Raw genomic sequence first — 12221 nt, forward strand, 5'->3', positions numbered from 1 at the left:
GAAGGCATCAGATGCGCCATCAATATCTCCACTTCAAACAAAAATGTTGGACTACCATCCTGTTCAGGCAAAAGTAACTTGGCAGGGATGGCATGCTTTAATGTTATAGACTCTAAAACTCTTGTGGAAACTGTGACACAACTAAAACCATCCACCTGTTGCCTTGATACTTTACCTACCAACCTCTTTAAGAATGTTTTTGACTGCCTGGCAATAGGCATATTGCAGATAGTTAACAACTCTCTCCAGTCAGGCAACTTCCCAAAAGCCTTGAAAACTGCAGTTATTAAACCCCTTTTAAAAAAGCGGAGCCTAGATACCTCTATTATTAACAACTACAGACCAATATCAAATCTACCCTTCATAAGTAAAATGATTGAGAAAGTTGTCCTCCAGCAACTTAATCACTTCCTGGCATCAACTGGTTGCTATAAGATCTTCAAATCAGGATTTCGACCCCTGCACAGCACTGAGACCGCCCTTATTAAAGTTGTAAACGGCATCCGTCTTTACACAGACTCTGGCAAAACCTCAATACTAATGCTACTAGACCTCAGTGCTGCATTCGACACTGTAGACCAGGGGTGCCCAACCTTTTTTGACCCAAGATCTACTTTTCAAGTAGCCAACCTCCCGAGATCTACCAGCAAACCTACCTTCAAGCGGGGGGGGGGGGGGGGGGGGGGGGAGTAGAGAACAATTGTTGAGGGGGGGGGGGGGGGGGGGTAGAGAACAATTGTTGACGGGGGGGGGGGGGGGGGGGTGGCTTGTATCGTGAACCTACGGACTTCAGTGGGGGTTTCATTCCGTCTGCGCACGGCACCTTCTCAACGATAATCAATAATCTTCCTCCCACTCAGGGTGAAAATGGTAGGTCTTAGCTTATTTCCCCTCAGCCATGCCAACGTTTAGGAGTGTGTAACTACTGTTGACGGCTTTCAACTGCTGCTAACAGCACATGCGCTACCGCGCGTATATGTCCAGCGCAAATTTAATTTTATTTAAAAAAAAAAAAAAAAAAAAAAAATATTTTTTTTTTTTTTTTTTCTTCACCCCTCGCGATCGACTTGGGATCTGTCGGCGATCTACTGGTAGACCGCGATCGACTGGTTGGGCACCCCTGCTGTAGACCATACAATACTTTTGGACAGGTTAGAAAACTGGGTGGGGCTTTCAGGCACAGTCTTAAATTGGTTCAGGTCCTACCTACAAAATAGGAACTACTTTGTTTCCATTGGCGACTTTGTATCAGAATCAACCAACGTGACATGTGGAGTCCCACAAGGTTCGATCTTAGGACCCTCTTTATTCAACATCTACATGCTCCCACTAGGGCAAATCATGCAAAATAACAATGTTGACCATCATTGCTATGCTGATGACACGCAAATGTATGTATTGCTATCACCAAATGACCATCAGCCCATAGATCTGCTGTGCCAGTGCTTTGAGCAAGTGAAAGGCTGGATGTGCCGAAATTTCCTTCAACTTACAGTTTTTTCCTATCGTTTTCGGTCATGTAGCCATACTATGGTCACTTTTCCCTATCACTTAACACAGTGGGCTTTAGAGACACACACCTCTGCATATCTGATAACCTTTGGTGCAAAATGCACTACAACAACCACACCACAAACAATGTTGCCATAACTTAACACATGTTTCCTCTCAGAACTCTATGACCTAAAAAAACACTAACATCTTGAAGCATTGCCAATTGCATATATAAAATGTTGCTGTGTCCTCCAGTTTGGCATAGATTTCCTGTAGTGTTGCATTGAAAAAAAGAGAAAAAACACAGACAAACACTTCTTTGGACTACAGTAATAAAGTTTGTAATATTACAGTATGACAATCCAAGCCAAGTATCTGCTGACAGTGTTCATATGTTGGTTTACCTCCCAGAAAAGATGTCACAATTGAGTGTGGTAAATGTACTGTAATTGTAAATACAGTAAATACTGTAAGTGTTTTATGAGAAACTGAGAATAACAATTTTCAGTTTTTGTAATGCAAATTACATACAGTAAGTACGTAATATATGATCCAGAAACAAATCACAAACACAACAGTTTTTTTCACTGTGCTTTACTTTTTGGAGATTTTGTCACAGTGCAAGTGTTACACAAAACAGAAAATACATTACAAAGTCAAAAAATGTGTTCTAACAAAAAATGCAATGCACAAAACCTGCACATACTGTATATTACAGTAGCCCAACAGTGGCGCAGAATTGGGCTAATCCCTCCTATCCTCCGCATATGACAACCAGGTGTTTTGCATTGCAAAACTTATCCTCTGTGTTTTGTACAGATCATTGTTGCTTTTACATAAAAAAAGTAATTCCATGCCAATTCACCAAGAACTATGGTGCACAGGGGGAAAAAAAATCTAAATTACTGTAAAATAAAATAAATGAACTATAAACTAAATATTTTTTCTTATTCAAACATGTAACTTCATTTGTCTGTCCAAATGCAGCATCTTTCCATCTACAGTGATCTAAATTACTGTTAGGTTTTGAACAGAAAGTTCACTGTTTTGAACAGAGTATCTAAACATTGGTAAAATATGCTGTAGTTCCACAGCGTTTTGCCGGTAGTGAACATTGACTGGGGCAGGTATCCATGAAATTTGGAAGAAGGCGTCATTGCCAGCATTTGTATCTTAGCATAGGGGCAAGTAACCACAGTTTGGTTCACATGGTCTACTGGTATGCTCACTGTGTGAAGTGTTTAGGGAATGTGAACATGGTTTAGGTAAATTGCCTAAAACGATAGGAAAAAACTGAAATGAGGACAAAACAGAGATAATTGTATTTGGTGCTAAAATGGAAAGGCTTAAAGTAACCCACCACCTCTCTCTCTGTCCCTAAAAACCTCAATCAAAGCCAGAAATCTAGGGGTTATCATAAATTCTGATTTACATTTCGACAGTCACATCAAATCAGTTACAAAATCTGCATATTATCAACTTAAAACTGTAGCAAGACTTAGAGGGCTCATGTCCACCGAAGACTTACAAAAACTTGTACATGCCTTTATCACTAGTAACCTTGATCACGGCAATGGTCTCCTTACAGGTCTCCCAAAACAAACTCTAAGGAAGCTTCAGCTTGTTCAGAATGCTGCTGCTAGAGTTCTAACAAAGACCAAAAAATTTGAACATATTACACCAATTCTTAAATCGTTACATTGGCTTCCTGTAGGTCAGAGAATTGATTTTAAAATCATGTTGCCAACCTATAAATCCCTACATGGTTTATGCCCAAAATATTTAACTGATATGCTTCCACTACATAAGCCGTCTAGAACACTAAGATCTTCTGAGACCAATCTATTAATTATCCCCAGAGTAAACACGAACCATGGGAAAGCAGGATTTAGTTACTATGCAACAAATAGCTGGAATAAACTCCCTGAGGATTTAAGACTTGCCCCAACTCTGAGCACCTTTAAAACAAGATTGAAGACTTTTATGTTTGCTTTAGCTTTCTGCTAAATCTTAAATACATTGCACTTTCTAAAAAGTTTTTACTTTGCCTTTATTTTCTATTTTATTACTAAAATGCCTTTTTAACTTTCCCTTTATTTTCTATTTTTACCAGAAAGATACATTATCTGATACCAGAGAGAAAGGATAAGGGTTTGAGACCCAAGTTCTGTCTGGGTTAAAGTCCTAGAATCTGGGTTGGAGTCCCAGAGAAAGGACCAAGTTCCTTTAGGTCGGGTTTGAGTCCCAGAGAACAACCTGAGTTCTGTCTGGGTTAGAGTCCCGACGTCTGTCTGGGTTGGAGTCCCAGAATAAGGCCTTTGGTTCGTGGTTAGAGTCCCGACGTTTGTCTGGGTTAGAGTCCTAGAATCTGGGTTAGAGTCCTAGAATAGAGTCAGGGTTGGAGTCCCAGAGAAAGTACGAAGTTCCTTTAGGTCGGGATGGAGTACCGACGTGGGTACCAGAGAGACTGTTGATCTGATCTTAAATACATTGCACTTTCTATTTCACAAATTTCTTTGCATATGTTTTCTTTTACTTACTAAAATGCCTTTTTAACTTTCCCTTTATTTTCTATTTTTACCAGAAAGATACATGATCTGATACCAGAGAGAAAGGATAAGGGTTTGAGACCCAAGTTCTGTCTGGGTTAGAGTCCTAGAATCTGGGTTGGAGTCCCAGAGAAAGGACCAAGTTCCTCAGGTTGGGTTGGAGTCCCAGAGAAAGACCTGAGTTCTGTCTGGGTTAGAGTCCCGACGTCTGTCTGGGTTTGAGTCCCAGAATAAGGCCTTTGGTTCGTGGTTAGAGTTCCGACGTGTGTCGGGGTTAGAGTCCTAGAATCTGGGTTAGAGTCTTAGAATAGAGTCCTAGTCTAGAATAGAAATTGACTAGAATCCGGGTTGGAGTCCCAGAGAAAGTACGAAGTTCCTTTAGGTCGGGTTGGAGTCCCGACGTGGGTTCCAGAGAGACTGTTGATCTGATCTTAAATACATTACACTTTCTATTTTACTAATTTCTTTGCATATGTTTTCTTTTACTTATCTATTATTTTATTTTATCGTATGACAATATTTATATGTGAAGCACTTTGAGTCTGCCTTGTGTATGAAAAGTGCTACATAAATAAAGTTGCCTTGCCTAAGGTGTCAAAACGTCAAGTCAGTCAGTAAGTCTGTTGGCCGGTTTGTCTCTCATTGTAATGTTCTGGCTGCCACTGAGTGCGTGAGTTTGTCTCTTTCTCCCCAGCTGACTGTGGAAGAGGAAAAGGTATGTCTCACTCTGATCTCTTCTGTACCTCCCACTCCCTTATCAAATCACTTAATTCAGAACGAAATCAAGTGAAGAATGTTAGATAGTTATTTTTATTTCACTGAAAAAAAGTCTCACATCTTGGTGTGCTTGAATTAAAAAGGTAAAAAGGAAAGAAAATACTAATGTCAGACACGTTTTTCTACAACAACAGGTGAAGGCTGAGGTCAGGGCTTATAGGGTTATGTCATGACATAATATGTGCAATGAACACATCCATTTTGGAGGCACTTACAATGCTAGTTATGATGTCATTAGTAATGTTTTTTGGGTCAATGTTTAGTAACAAATCGTGGAAGGATTTGTCATTATGGGGAGACATTGCTGTGCTCGAAAACACTGCGCCCTTTACTTCATGCGAGATGTAAAATTGTTTTTACTCAATTTAAAAAAATCCTCTCAAATGAATTTCACATTTCTATGGGTCGTTTCATCATCATCATAATCATCATCATCATCATCATCATCATCATCATCATCATCATCATCATCATCATCATCACAGCACAGCTCTATTTTTTTTTGTTTTGTGTTGCATGTTCAATCAAAAGTGTAGAGCAATAAAACCTCAAATGCTGCATAGCCCTGTCGCTGTTGCAAATTATCTATTTGTTCAAACTCCTTGTAATCGGTTCCACGTGTGTGTAAAAATAACCCTTTTATTGTTCCCCCCCAGCTTGAGGGGCAGGAGGAGGAGGAGGAGGAGGAGCCTGAGGAGGTTGAGGAGGAGGTGGGTGACCAATAGGTCTGTAGGGTTAAGTAGGACACTTTCCTACTTACAAGTGGAATAGTCATAAACTGTTCCAAGCAAAAAAGCAATCCTATCGATTTCTGACCAGATGTCGTTCTAATTGTTCTGATGTACCTTTGTTGACTATCAGATGTGAATATTTTTGCCATACAAAAGTAGCTATTGTTTAATGCAAGAGGGCTAATACAGTGGGGCAAGTATTGTTGCAATGGCTACTAAATGTATTACTCTCCCGTTAGCTTGACTTACTGTAGTAATATAGCTTGAGAACGGCTAGTATATGAGAATATATATTATTAATCATCTCATCTTGCTTATTGTAACATTTCCATTTTGATTACATATTATCTATTATATAATATACAAATATGGTAAAAACAACAGTTAACAGCCGGCAGTTTACAGGCTGGTCAGTTTTAGGGTGCAAACCCATGGTTTCTAAAATAACCTAGCCCATCAATGACCCAAAACTCACAGAAACAGACCAGAGAAACTGCAAATAAACCTAGGATAATTCCTGCAATGTCGGGATGGGCTTCTATATGCTGATGAACCGCGTGTTTCCTCTTATGTCTGGTGGCGGGTTAGTTTGTTTCCAAGTTGAAATAAATGCTGAATTTGATTATTGTATTCTAATCCTTACACACAGATTTTAACACATTATTTTCTATCTATTTAATTTCCCATTTTTCCTTCTGAGCAGGCTGGAAGTGAAGCAGAGAATGACATGGTGTGTAAACTTCTGTTGTCTAACCATTACCTGCTCCTTAAAGACATGTATCCACTGTCTAACCCCTACCTGCTCCTTAAAGACATGCATCCACTGTCTAATCCCTACCTGCTCCTTTAAAGACAGCCATCCACTTTCTAAACCCTACCTGCTCCTTAAAGAATGGTATTCACTGTTAACCCCTACCTGCTCCATAATGACACGTATTCAACGTCTAACCTGGCCCTACCTGCTCCTTAATGACACGTATTCACTGTCCAAAATCTACCTGCTCATGAATGATATGTTAATTCCATCTGTAAATGACTCCTTACAACGTAATTCAGAAGCTGTATCAAAAAAACCTACCTGTCAACCCTGTCAATCATTCCAACATTTCCCACGTCACATTTTGTTTCCAATAATTTGGTATTGTTTCCATCTCTTGTTTTTCATTTCTGTCAACATCAGTCTGGTTGCTCAGACTCGGAGGGATCAGAGGTGAGGGTGGTCTCACAAATACAATTACCGGTAACAAGTATAAAACTTAAGAGTAATTCTTGTGTAATAAAATTATATTCACGACAACCTCCTCCTCCTCTTCTCAGTGTGACAATAAGGAAAAGGAGGAAAAGGTTGGTATTCTCAATCTAAGTAAAGACTGCTACAATGCAATTTTCTTCTCTTTCACTGTTTACAATATTTTATATATATGATTAATACAATTAAAACCATACATCACATGAAATATAGTGTAGTAGTAGAATACTTTGAATACAAATAATCTCGTCACATAATTTGATTTATTTTGGTTATGTTTTTTGTTATAAGAAAACATCTGCGATATCGTTTATATTATGTATGGAGTCCATTACGTTATAATTTTGTTTGTTTGATATCTGTTATAAACGCTTACAAACATTTATTTTCATTCTTCTCCAATATTCTAACAGATGGACAATGAAAAGGTTGGACATTTAAACAATATATATATATGTATATATATATATACATATATATATATATATATATTTACCGACACTTTATGTATTATACATTTTATATAATTTTTGTCCTATACATGGTTTGATATTCCTTTTAATTTTATCTTCGCTTTATTCCCTTTGTTCTCTTTAGTCTGAGTTGAAGAATGAGAAGGTGTGTTTTCCTTCAATTACAAATTATGATTCATCATAATAATTATATGATTCATTAGATATAAATTATTACATGCACTCACATACAACCAACACCCTTTTAGCTTTTGCACACTATATTGTATCGTCGTTTTTTCATTATTCATTAAATAAAGATTGTAGGCCAGTAATGTAGTGTAAATCATGACGACAAGCAAGGACACATTTTCATAAATGTTTTCTAATTCATAAAAATAAAACTGAAATGGGATTTACATAATAATATTCAGACCATTGGCGAAGGTCCATCCCGTTTGCACTGATGACCCGTAACATGACTTAATAAACAAGGCAAACATTTATGATTTTTTTTTTTGATAATGTCGTGATGGGTTATTGTATGCAGTATACATGTATTTATGTATGAATGCTGACCCAATATATCCATATATTTCTAACCACAAAGCAATTTTCAATTAAATCTTAAACAGTATATTGAGCAAAATATCTGAATATAACACGACTTTCATTACAGGGAGAAAAGTCTGAAAAGGAGAAGCAGGTAAAGTCTCTCCCTCTCTCCCTCTCTCCCTCTCTCCCTCTCTCCCTCTCTCCCTCTCTCCCTCTCTCCTAATTAGAACCAATACCTATACTAGGGTTAGTTGTAACCAATACCTGGTTAGTTAGAACAAATACCTATACTAGCGTTAGTTGTAACCAATACCTGGTTAGTTAGAACAAATACCTATACTAGCGTTAGTTGGAACCAATACCTATACTAGCGTTAGTTGGAACCAATACCTATACTGGAGTTAGTTAGGAATCATACCTATTCTAAGGTTAGTTGGAACCAGTACCTAGTTAGTTAGAACCAATACTTATACTAGGGTCAGGTGGGCCCAATAAATGGTTAAATTGAACCAATACCTATACTACCTGGTTAGTTAGAACTAATACCTATACTCAGGTTAGTTAGGAACCATGAGCTGAGTTTTTATGTGTGATTGTATGTAAGAGTTCTTCAGACCAACGTGATGATTCTTAGTGTTTCTCTGACCTGGTCCTTGACCTGGTGTATAATATCTCTGGACATGGACTAAAGGCTGCACATTCATTTCTCATTATTTTATTTGTTCAGATGTTTTCTTGGCTGGTGTTTTAATGTTTGTTTTCTTCTGTGCAGACCGAAGATATAGACTCTATCAAGAAGGTAGGGAGTCCCAACAGGCATTCATTTAGTTGTTATTATTATGGTCATCATGTTTTTAGGTTCATGTTAATTGTTTCTCTTCTGTTGATCATGTTTTTACTTTATGATCATACTGTCTTATTTATTTTTTTATGTATATATTCTATAAACAAATGTGTGTGTGTGTGTGTGTGTGTGTTTGTGTGCGAATGCAGCTCGACACAGAGGAAGCTACCATCCTTTATGAGCTGCAGTTGAATCTGAGCTCCGTCCTGGATAATTTAAGTGTCATGTTTGGAATGAGGTAACACACCAATATTATTTTTGATAAACCGTCTTCTGTTATCGCTGTTCTATAATTTCGGCTCTATATCTGTTTTATAATATCTGTTTGCTAAACGCTGTTCTATTATCGCTGTTCTGTAATATCTGTTCTATAATATCGATTCTATTATCCCTGTTCTATACTCCCAGTTTCCTGGCCCGCCTAAATGGCTGTATGCGTCAGATGGCTGAGATCCTGAGCCAGATGAAGGGCCAGCCCAACCCCAACACGGCCGAGGCTGATGCAGACACTATGCTCAGACCTCTCATGGAGTTTCTGGACGCAACGTGAGTTCAAGAATCACTGGAAAACCAGTACATACCCTAAACCCTAGAAAAACAAGTTACAAAATTAAATTAGTAGATAAATAACCCTGTTTACACCATCAACTAATCCCAGAGAGACATCATTAACTATCCTCCCAAAAAACGGGACATAACTGTAACCTCAGAAACACCAGTAACTAATCCCAGAGACACCAGTAACTAACCACAGAAACACCATTAACCAAACACATTTACATTTACATTTAGGGCATTTAGCAGACGCTTTTATCCAAAGCGACTTACAATAAGTACATTTGTCATAAGAAGTGCATCAATATATCGCTGTCGGTACAGAAAGGGTGTTCATAGAACCAAGTGCAAGTACAACAATCGCTAGGCTAACCCATTCCCCGTGTTACAGCAATGATAGCAGCTACTGCAGTTGCTAAACACCTAACCTATGGCCAGAAATATGGTTATAAATTGAAGATGTGAGGCTATTAACTGTGTGTGTGTGTGTGTGTGTGTGTCTTTTGTGTCTTTTGTGTGTGTGTGTGTGTGTGTGTGTGTGTGTGTGTGTGTGTGTGTGTGTGTGTGTGTGGGTGTGTGGGTGTGTGGGTGTGCGTGTGTTTGTGTGTTTTGCGTCATCAGTCTCAGCATATTTGCCGATGTGTGTGAGAAAGCTGTTCTGAGGAGAATCTTAAAGGACCTTTGGAAGATGGTCCTCAGCAGCCTTGAAAAGACCATAGTCTTACCACAGAGTGACGGCAGTCTGGTAAAACAAACTTCATTCTAACCCTTAAACACGTTATTCTAACCCTTAAACACATTATTCTAACCCTTACACATGTTATTCTAACCTTTACACATGTTATTCTAACCCTTACACACGTTATACTCACCCTTACACATTATTTGAATTCTGAAACATGTTATTCTGACCCTTACACACTTTGTTGAACCTACACATGTTATTCTATCCCTTACACACTTTATTTAACCTACACATGTTATTCTAACCCTACCCCCAACAAATGCTATGGCCGTGCACAGACTGCACTGCACTGCACTGGCTTCAATAGCTTCTGTACAATACATTGAGGCAGATTATTCGTCAGAGAATTGGCTGTCCTGTAAATATGTTCCAATTTTAACTAATTCCTGTGTGTACATAATGCAGGATATGCCATTACTTTCACCAAGAATAGTGGACCAGGTGTTGGAGGTAGAAGGAGTGGTAGTGCTTATTTTTACAATGGGGGGGTCTGACAAAAATGCTCTGGGGACCACTGGCCTAACCTAACAAACTATGCTTCATATTATATATACATGTACAATTCATTGACTGTTTTGTACAATGCAGGGAGCCCAGCTCCTCACTGCTGCCAAGGGCCTCTCCAACATGAAGGTAACCGATATATGAATATAAATAATAATTTATATTATACAATATCGTCGTTACATTTCATATACATATGACTTCTTCTAACCTAAAGGTAACTGGTTCACTGATGTGTATATGTACATAGCTGTATTATAATATTCTTATTGGTACGTATAAACAGGGAGGGAGCGATCCGAAGACCCTGTCAGCCAAACAGTGTATGATTCTGGACACTGGACTGGAGGCCATCAAGGTGGACATTTAAGAGCCTCATCACAGTCTTATAGTTGGCACATATATATTTCGACTTGAATATGAATAGGATTTTATTGACGCTGTGGTGTTGTGTTCCAGCAATACTTCCACGCTGGGGGGAGCGGCCTGAAGAGGTCGGTGGTGGAGACCAGTCCCGAGGTGGCCTCTCTGCGTTACGCTCTCTCTCTCTACTCTCAGAGCACGGACGCCCTCATCAAGACCTTCATCACCACACAGCACGCACAAGGTGGCTCACACACACACACGCACGCACACACACACACAAGCAGGCAGGGATAGACACACACACACACACACACACACACACACACACACACACACACACACACACACACACACACACACACACACACACACACACACACACACACACACACACACACACACACAAGCAGGCAGGGATAGACACACACACACACACACACACACACACACACACACACACACACACACACACACACACACACACACACACACACACACACACACACACACACACACACACACACTTAGTGAATAAGCATTGAGACCTAAACCATTATATTTTCATATGTTTAATATTTACTTCTTATGTATTTTCTTTCTTTCATTCTCTTCTCCCCCCAGTGCATGATGGGATGGGAATCAGAATCACTGCTAGTGAGAAGGCCCGCCCAGACCGGGGTAAGACACCTTAAATGTTACCAGATATTTAAAGGTGCCAGGACATGCTATTTTATGGATGCTTTAATATAGGTATTAGTGGGCCCCTAACACAGTATTGAAAGACGTTCCTGAAATTCAGCCGTGGTGCAGAGTTACAGCCACTCCAAGCCAGTCGCACATTGAGCTTCCCCCAAATGCGCTGTTTTGGTGTCTGTAGCTAAAATGCAAATGAGGAGGAGCGAGGCGGGTCAAGGAGGAGGGTGGGGGTGTGGCCCTGAGCAGCTTGCAACCACGGTACCATGCGCTCTGTTTACAGTGGATGTATCGCAATGGCGAGGCGCAAACAGCCTTTAGCCGTGTTCTGTAAATATTCTAGAACACACGGGAGTCCTGGAGCTATATATCTAAATAATATCATATTATACATAGATATCTATATCATATAATATATATAATCACGGCCAAAAGCTGTGTGAGCCGATATTATGAATATCAAACGACCGCGCATGGGTTCTCCGACGTTCCTGGTTCTTCCACGTCCACATCAATGTGAAGTAGGCTGAGGAGAAAGGGATTGTTCCCGGGCAGCGCTTAGGCACCTCCGCCTCCTGCAGCGCCGAGGCGGTGGTCCCTCGGCAGCGGGAAGCGGGGCTCAAGCGGGAGACATTCGTTGCCAACAATCCCTTTCTCCTCCATGTCGTGGTTCATGTTCTTGAGGGAGTCAAAGCCAAAGTTCCCTT

At 39.7% G+C, this 12221-nt stretch overlaps 1 protein-coding gene across 1 annotated transcript in view; it reads left to right on the top strand.

Moving 5' to 3' along the window:
- The window catches only part of LOC130384915 (protein unc-13 homolog B-like), a 43631-nt gene that overhangs the window by 28310 nt on the left and 3100 nt on the right, over nucleotides 1-12221 (top strand). Inside the window, exons 19-25 of the mRNA XM_056593315.1 lie at nucleotides 8801-8889; nucleotides 9060-9197; nucleotides 9828-9951; nucleotides 10540-10584; nucleotides 10742-10813; nucleotides 10915-11062; nucleotides 11443-11499. Of these exons, the coding sequence (XP_056449290.1) occupies nucleotides 8801-8889; nucleotides 9060-9197; nucleotides 9828-9951; nucleotides 10540-10584; nucleotides 10742-10813; nucleotides 10915-11062; nucleotides 11443-11499 (673 nt within the window). The remainder of the gene's footprint in view (nucleotides 1-8800; nucleotides 8890-9059; nucleotides 9198-9827; nucleotides 9952-10539; nucleotides 10585-10741; nucleotides 10814-10914; nucleotides 11063-11442; nucleotides 11500-12221) is intronic.

The sequence above is a fragment of the Gadus chalcogrammus genome, chromosome 6 (genome assembly GCF_026213295.1).
Source record: "Gadus chalcogrammus isolate NIFS_2021 chromosome 6, NIFS_Gcha_1.0, whole genome shotgun sequence".
NCBI lineage: Eukaryota > Metazoa > Chordata > Actinopteri > Gadiformes > Gadidae > Gadus > Gadus chalcogrammus.